Raw genomic sequence first — 8,725 nt, 5'->3', positions numbered from 1 at the left:
TCCTCCTCCTCCTCCTCCTCCTCCTTCTTCTTCTTCTTCTTTCAACTGCTTCTATGGCATACTGCCTGAGTCTACAGGTATATGCATGGGAGTAGATGGCACTGTAACAGGAGTAGAAACCACAGGCTTTGAAGCAACTTCTCTATGTAACTTGCTTGTACCTGCAGGACCTGCTCAGTCTGATCATGTATATACCACTTCTGGTCCCTAATGGACTGCTGGTGTGCACAGCCTACTTTATGGTTTTGTGGGTTAGATAATACCCAGATTGTGATGGGCAGCTCAAGTCACAGGGTTAACTTGATAGCCCACTGCCAAATGTTCTGTTTTCGCTAAAGCTCAATAGTAGCAGGTCAAGCTACTGTCCCTCAAAGCGAGAGTAATTGTCTGCAGATGATGGTAGGGCCTTCCTACAAAATCGGAAAGGTCTTCTCTATGACTCACCCCTAGACACATGCTAAAGGCTACAAACAGTATCAGTATCTGCCACTGACACCTTAAGTACCATTGGGTCTGCTAGATCATATGCTTCAGGTGGTAGCACAGACTGTACAGCAACCTGGACCTATTAAAGAGCCTTCTCTGTTCTAGGACCCACTCAACGCTAACAGATTTTCAAGTCTCTTGGTATATATGCTCAAGTAACATGTTCAAGTGAAGACTATTCTCTCTCCAGAATCCAAATAGACCCTCTAAATTTGGGCTTAATTTTTGGTGGTGGAGGCAGTCACATGCAATAACTTAACGTTAACCTCTAGAGAAATACCTCTACATGTCCCATACTACTACACTGCTAAACATTTCACTGAGGAAGAAGGCCCTTGAATTTTTGTTGGATTTACTTCTCATTCTCTGATGCATAAATATGTCTTCAACAAGTCCAAAGTGGTTGCTACCTCCTGTTCACTTGGTCCAGTTCACATAATGTCATTAATATAGTCAACCAGTGTGACATTTTGTGGAAGAGACAAGTGATCAAGGTCACTTCAAACTAAGTTTTGGCACAGAGCTGGAGAGTCGATATATCTTTTTTTTATTTAATTAATTAATTTATTTATTTATTAAAGATCTCTGTCTCTTCCCTGCTGCTGCCTCCCATTTCCCTCCCTCTCCCCCAATCAAGTCCCCTTCCCTAGTCAGCCCAAAGAGCAATCAGGGTTCCTTGCCCTGTGGGAAGTCCAAGGACTTTGAAGTAAAAACTAAAGGCATGCTGTTGGTCTTGCCAACTGAAAGCAAATAGCTTTTGATCCTCTTTATGGTCAGGTACCAAGAAAATGACATTTGCTAAAGCATTAGCTACACACCAGAAGATGAGCTAATCTGCTCAAGTAAGGACACCACATCTGGCAAAGTGACTGCATCAGGAGTCACCAACCATTCAACTGTCATTCTCCATAAACCATCTGTCTTTTGTCCTGGCCAGATAGGAGAGTTAAGGGAAGAAGTAAACGACTACCCCTGCATCTTAGTCCTTAATGGTGGCACTAACTTCTGGAGTTCATGAGATGCAATACTGTCTTATGCTCTTCATCCCTGGTAGAGACAACTCCAATGCTTTCCATTTGGAATTTCCAGCCATAATAACCCTCACTTCACAGGTCAGAAAACCACTGTGAGAATTCTGCCAATGTTGAAGTATTTCTAGCCCAATTATACATTCTGGAACTGGGAAATAACTACAGAATGAGTTTGGGGATGTACTAGACCTATTGTGAGTTGTACTTCAGTCAAAACTCCATTAGTCATCTAACCTCCATAAACCTATAGCGAGTGGCCACGATGTTTCTTGAGCTCTCCCAGAATTCGTGTCAATTCAGAACCAGTACCTAATACACCCTTAAAAGTCTCCTTTTTCCCAATATAAAAAGGTCATATGTCCCTCTGAGGAAGCACTTGGGAAAAGCTAACAGTAAAACTCTTAGGTATTTTAACAAACACCCGGCTATTCCTTCATTCAAAGGGTTCTGCTTCTGCAAACTGGCTCGAGTCTGGAAAGTGGTTCATAGGCCTCTTGCCACAATCTGACATAACCTTTCTTTCATTTGTTTGAGACATTTTCTTGGTATACAGATCAAATAAAACTGCAGTGGACTTATCTATCTTATGACTGAAAACATCATGATTGATTAACCAGTATCAAAGATCCATACAGCTATTCCATTATAAACATCAATTTCCCCATGCTACTCATTATAGAACAGGCATTACTGACATTGCATTGCCTATGCTGCCAATTACAATAACTAAAATCACCTTCTTTGGTGATTCAATGCTGCCTACTTTCAGGTTCAATTAAGCCCATTACATATAAATTTATCCAGCTGAGCAGCAGTCCCTGACTCCAAGGTCTGACACAAGGAAAGGGGTGAAGACAAACCTGTTAGAATGTGTTAGTGCCCCTCCCATCATTTTGCATCTTATAGCAAGGGTTAGTGAAGGCCATATCTTCTGGGACTTCCTATGGTGGAGGGTTGGATTTTACACAGCATGCCCACTCTAGCATGGTGATTTCCCTGAGCACTTAAATTCTTCATCAATACTCAGTCAAGGGATATCAGATATCTTGGACTCCTTTTCAGGAGGCCATCTTTGACAAATCTTTGGGTAACTATTCAATCAGGCTGTTGACCCTGGCTTTTTTTTGTTTGTTTTTGTTTATGTTTTTTTCTTAACTCAATGAGCTTCCATTTTAAACCTAGGATCTCCACTCAGTAGGCTGTTATCAATAAATTCATCTTTATCTAGTTCTATGTTCCTTTCACCGTTATCCCTTACCTGTAAAATCCATTCTCATAGATATTCCCCAGACATCTGATTGAATGAATTGAGTTACTAAGCTCTTTAGTGGTGTAGCACACATCTCATGAACTACACTCTTTATCTCCCATTTAGGAGCCTGACTGGCCCTAAGTCTGGTCATAGGTCTAGAGGTATTGGTGGGCTCTGGGAGACAGCAGTATTGTCTTGCCTGATATCTCCTTCAGGGAAAGTCACTGTTGGGTTAACATACAATAAAGGACTAATTTCCTTATGTGGAACATCATGGCTGATTAACAAGTATCAACGATCCATACAAGCTATTCCACCATAAAAATCAATTTGCCCATGCTACTCATTATAGGACAGGCATTACAGACATTACTTTGCCTATGCTGCCAATTACAATAGCTAAAATCACTGTGTTTGGTGGTTCAAGGCTGCCTACTTTCAGGCTCAGTTAAACACATCACATTTAAATTCATCCAATTGAGCAGCAGTGTCTCTGACCCCAAGGTTAGGGGTCAGGAGAATGGCACATCTTATGCTAAGGGTGGAGAGATTTCCTCCTCAGAGGAAATAAATCCTCGGGCATCTAAGGTGTCAAAGTTGTCAGCCTTGGTATGATACTCTCATACATAGCTATCCCAAGTTATAAGATCCCATTCTTCACCAATTAATGGCTCTACTCTAAACCCCAACATTTCCATGTCTGGGACTTGAATTTTCCCTGTAATTCAGCCTAGCCAGGCTTAAAATATGGGCCTTGGTTTGATTTTCTTCAGCTTGAGTTCTGTGGCTGCTGGAGAAAAGATGATCTTCCAGGGCACACTTAGAAGCCTTTTGACTGTTTATGCACATTTGGAGGCACTCAATTTTATCCCTGATTCTGTCCTTCACCATATTTTAAGATGCTAGAAGTTGGTTAATTTTATCACACAACTCATTCTTTCCCTGGGCCAATTTATCAACAGATGCTAAGAGTAACCAGTCAGCATCATTATTCTAATTTTTCCACAAATTGTCAGAAGTTTAATATACAGAGTCACTAAATTCATTGCTTCTCACAATAGGCACATAAGGATAATCAGATGAATTTCTTTTAATAAGTTTATTAAATAATTTACACTATGAATTTTCAGAGCTCTCCAAGCATCTAGCGAAGGCTTCAGTAACTGTAGGTGTTAGCAAATTGGAAAGTCTATTCCAGGTACTTATATAATTCATCCTTGTAACTCTATTGCTCTAGAACCACTCCTGGCAGCAAAATCTGTATTAGTTAGAGTTCTCTGGAGAAACAGAACTGACTGAATGTATACTGTATTTACTAGAATGGGCCAGCTATCAAACAATGACTGTCCCCTAATGGGAAGTCCAAGAACCCAATAGTTGTTTAGTTCACAAGACTGGATGCCTCGACTGGCTGTCAGTGCTCATTATGATCCCAAAGAAATAGGTCGAATCTCAGTGGAACCTTCAACTGGCCAGGGAGAGTGGGAGCAAGCAGGTAAAGAGCTAACGCTCCCTTCTTCCATGGCCTTTATATAGACCACCACCAGAAAGTGTGATCCAGATTTAAGATGGGTTTCCCACCTCCAATAATCCAAACAAGAAAAATCTCTTACCCAACAGCTTGGTCTTTAGTTAATATCAGATATAATCAAGGCAATAATGAAAAATAGCTATCGTGCCCACGTTCCCTACAAGCCTGTCTCTACAGATTTTAGAGAGACACACGGAGCGCTTTGTTTTGTTCTGTCTCTTTTTAATGTTTATACTAAGTTAAGCACTTTTATCTTACAGAGCCAGATGGAATTTGAAGCCCAGGTATTCAAAGACCCACATGATTTCCATGATATATGATTTCCTAAATGTATTGATTTGAGTAAGTACAGAAGGAGCCATTTGAAGTTCATCTGTTCTTCTCGGCCCAGGAGATGCTGTGGGGAGATTCACATCATTTGTGTGTGTTTTAGTTCAGACCTTTTTCTGACACGCTGGGTTTGGCAATACATGTTCACACTGCAAAAACTATTTTTACCACATGAACTCTGTTAAGACACAAACCTGTCGTAAACCTCCAGATCAATCAAAGCAATGAACAAATTATATAGACATCACTTATGGATACAAATAGTCTTCATGTCAAAAACAGTTTGAGTGTACACTGAAATATCGTTGAAACTACAGAGTTTCCTTCATAGCAATAAGTGATGAGGGTGGTACTCAGAGATTATGAACATGACAGGCACTAGGGGCTACAGTAACACGAAGGTCAGGGGAGCCTGTCTGTTGTGCTTTCTTCTCTGAGGCTTTCCTTCACCAGCTAATGGGCATTGGAGGGCAACGATTTTGTCATGGCCACCACAGCAGTTAGCGTTTTGCATGTAATGGGCCCTCAATAAATACTTCAGATTGGATTAGAAACCAGTAAAGTTCCATACGATTACTTCTTGTCCATGAGCAGAGAGGTCTTCTCTGTTGATGGGCCCAGCTTTCAGCTAATTTCTGGATGAGCAGAGACGTCTGCGCTCTCCACGGGCCCAGCTTTCAATCAGTCTCTAGAGGCACATTCAGCTCCTTCATTGCCGTCAGACGCCAGGGCCCTCTCTGCTATGACGCCCAGTGTCACACCATGCTAGCCTGGCTGTAGTCCCTTTACCACCTCCATATGGAATGTAGTGACATGGTTGCACGCTGCCTGGATTTCCAGTGCACAACCCACAGGGATCACGCCATATTATATTCTAAAGGGGCCTGCCAGCTATGGAATCTCGAAAGTTCCTGTGGGGGCTGTGGCCATCATGTGGTACTGAAAGAGCTCTCCTCCCCAGGTCTCCTAAGCTCCTTGTGCCCCTTGGGACTCACAGGAGAGCAACTAAGGGGGCTGACAATGTGGTACCTACCCCTGAAGCATACAAGCTCTAGATAATATGTCAAAAAGCAAGTCCCCTTTCCTGTTATATATAAATTACGTTGGTGCAAAGGTTATACTGTATACAGAAATTGACTATTCCTAATCAGTAAAATAAGTAATCAACCATGCTGATATATGGGGCTTTACATGAGCATTCTTTCTATGAAAGTTATGAATAATAAAACACAATGATCTTTGTATTTCTATCATCATTCAGCATTGGGAAATGTCAGCCAAAAATGATGTGTAATTAAGGTGTACATAATGCGTATACGTGTATTCGACTAAACAATTACTACTTAAAGTTTAGTAGGATACCTGTCAACACACATTTGTCTAGCCTAGTGCAGTCTGCCCTCATGGTTTCAGGTGCATTGACCGTATCTTCCATTGAATTACTGAAATCCAGTACACCTAATACCCCCTCCTTTCCACTTATTGATGGTCGCAGCTACTCACCAACCTACTTTCTGCTGCTGTGAGATTCTCAGCTTTAAGTTCACATAAAAACAAGGTTCTATAGGACTCATTTTCCCCTGTGTGCAGCATGTTGTGCTTTTGTAGAGCCCAGCTTATCCACAGTATTGCAAATTATATAAAATCCTATCTTAAAAAAAATCCTATCTTAAAGGCTGACTAACATTTCACTTGTAATGTATATGAGATACATGTATGTAGATCATGATGGCATCGTCCTTTTCTGTTTGTCTAATGGCAGACGGTTTGCTGTACCATGAGAACGCTGTGAAATGAACACAAGATCCCGGCGTCTCTCTGAGTGATAGACTGAATTTCATTCGGTAGCTCTGTTTCCACTTCGCTGCCCTCTTTCCTGGTGGCTGTCCTAATATACACCTCCACCAATGCTGTGAGGGTTCTTTTTTTCCATCAACCATGAGCATAATTTTGTTAGTTTTGTATGTCCTTCTACCATTAGACACTAAAATTCCCTGGAGTATAGCAACACTGAGCTTTTCACATATATAAAATTGTTGGTCGTTTTTATAGATTTGCACAGCACACAGCTGGGGCCTTTCTTCAGTTTCTTGCATCTTTCTGTGCAATTGCAGTTCATTGAAAAAAAATCCACAGGCTTAAGGAAACTAAAGAGCTAAAAGAATAAAATACTGATGAATACTCTGATGAGTCCTCTCCGTTTTCCGAGGCCTGTGGCTGTGCTCCTCTCGACATGTGCAGCTTTGCGTGTGGTTGTGTGGAAACCTGCATCTCTCCGAGATGCCGCCTTGGGAACACTTCTCAGGGTGGTTAGGGTTTGTCCACCGCCTGGCTTGTCTCGCCTTCCATGTGTCAGGTCATTGTGTACAGTTAAGTTACTCTAGTGTTTGCTGTGATATCAGCTCACGGTGAACACCCCGCAGGCCCATCTCACGTGCTTCACCGCTGGTTTTCCTGGAGTGGGTTTGGAAGTAAATCGCTGCACTGAGATCATGTGTGGTCCCGTGGCTCTCACAGAGCTGCTCCTGCTCTAGAGACCATCAGTCTCATCACTGGTAAGAGCGGTCTTCCCACTTCCTCTCTATGGGTGATTTGTGTCATTGGTTTTTACCACGATAGCTGATAACTGTTTGCTTTCTGCTGCTGTGATAAAGACCATGGCCAAAATCAACTTGGGAAGGAAAGGAACCTGGAGGGAAGAACTGAAACGGAAGCCGTGGAGGATGCTGCTTACTTGCTCCTCGCGGCTTGCTCGACCTGATTTCTTATATCACCCTGAGACACCTGCCCAGGAGTAGCACTGCCCACAGTGAGTTAGGCCCTATTACGTCAATCATCCAACAACATCAAAAAAGTGTCTCACAGACATGCTTATAGGTTTATTTTATGGATTTTATTTTCCCAGTTCTGGTTCCAGGTGACAGTTTTGGGTCAAGTGGACCAAAGGATAAACAGCACACTGCATCGAAATTTTTATTGGCTGTGTATTAAGTTCCATGTGAATAACCCTCCTTTTATATAATGTTGTTTAAATCTAAAAAAAATAAAACACGAATAAAAAGCGTAAACAAAGTCAGCGCATCTGACACATAACTCAAAGAGCATATAGGCCTTGTCCATTGACTTCCCAATATGCATGGAAGCACAGCCTCGGTGCTCCCATCCCCATGTGAATAAAACTTTCCCTTGTTACTGTGTCAAAGTTATTGGAATATCTTAATTTCTTTGCTGTGGCAACTCCAGTGATTTCAAACGACATCTCCTTTGATACCAGGCATATCTAAACACACAGAGTTCTTTGGCAGACCAGCTGTCTCCCTTCTGGCCCATCCTGAGCCATCGTTCCATGCTGCTGAGCTTGACTTGACTTACTACTGAAGCACAGCCAGTGTTCAGGCTAGTCCCCTGCCTGCCCTGGGGTTACTGAGTTGGGATAATGGAGAGCATTTACAACTAGACAGGTTAGGGTATCATTCTTTGCTGGGGTCCTTAAAAACTTTCACTTTTCTTTTCCTGCCCCTCTAAGATATATACACACCATCCAACAAGCAGTACAGAGACTCTGTTTGGAAAAGTACTTTTTGGTACCTACAGGATTTGAAAACCACCACCAAAAACTGGTAGCCCTGCATTCTTCCCCACAGGTATCTCTGTGGACAAGACAGTACTTGTAGGAAACTAGGCCTACAATTGCTCACTCCGTGAAGTCATCCAATATGCATTAGGTTACCACTTTGTGCACTACAGGAAGAGTTGCTGTGGTCTAAATCAGTTGTCTGGCCTCTCATCTTTTGTGTAAATGATGACCTCACCCCAGGCATTGGCTGTATTATTACCTGTCATGGGGTCATGGTTGATGACCCCTCCCTTCCGACACATACATCCGTTTAAACCGAATGTTGATAAGAGGAGTTAAAATCAAATATGATAAAAAAGCATGGTGAATAAGTTCCTCAGCTGAGATCGTAGTGGCTCCTCAGGAATCCTAATTCTCGCCAGTGCTAATGGTCAGTTCTCATCAACTTTGACCAGAAGTTTGGGGTTTACGCTGTAGGCAGGAGAGAGAGAGAGAGAGAGAGAGAGAGAGAGAGAGAG

General features: G+C 42.2%; 1 protein-coding gene across 2 annotated transcripts in view; it reads left to right on the top strand.

The window, feature by feature from the left end:
- Efcab1 (EF-hand calcium binding domain 1) overlaps positions 1-6,811 on the top strand; it is a 19,262-nt gene extending 12,451 nt beyond the window's left edge. For both annotated transcript variants that reach the window (XM_026777631.1, XM_005370373.3), the window contains one exon: positions 4,561-6,811. In XM_026777631.1, coding sequence (XP_026633432.1) covers positions 4,561-4,620 — 60 coding nt within the window. In that variant the 3' untranslated portion in view covers positions 4,621-6,811. The remainder of the gene's footprint in view (positions 1-4,560) is intronic.
- Positions 6,812-8,725: the final 1,914 nt, after the last annotated feature.

This window comes from Microtus ochrogaster, unplaced genomic scaffold, assembly GCF_000317375.1.
Source record: "Microtus ochrogaster isolate Prairie Vole_2 unplaced genomic scaffold, MicOch1.0 UNK77, whole genome shotgun sequence".
Taxonomy (NCBI): Eukaryota; Metazoa; Chordata; class Mammalia; order Rodentia; family Cricetidae; genus Microtus; species Microtus ochrogaster.
This window is presented reverse-complemented; position numbering and strand designations above follow the sequence as displayed.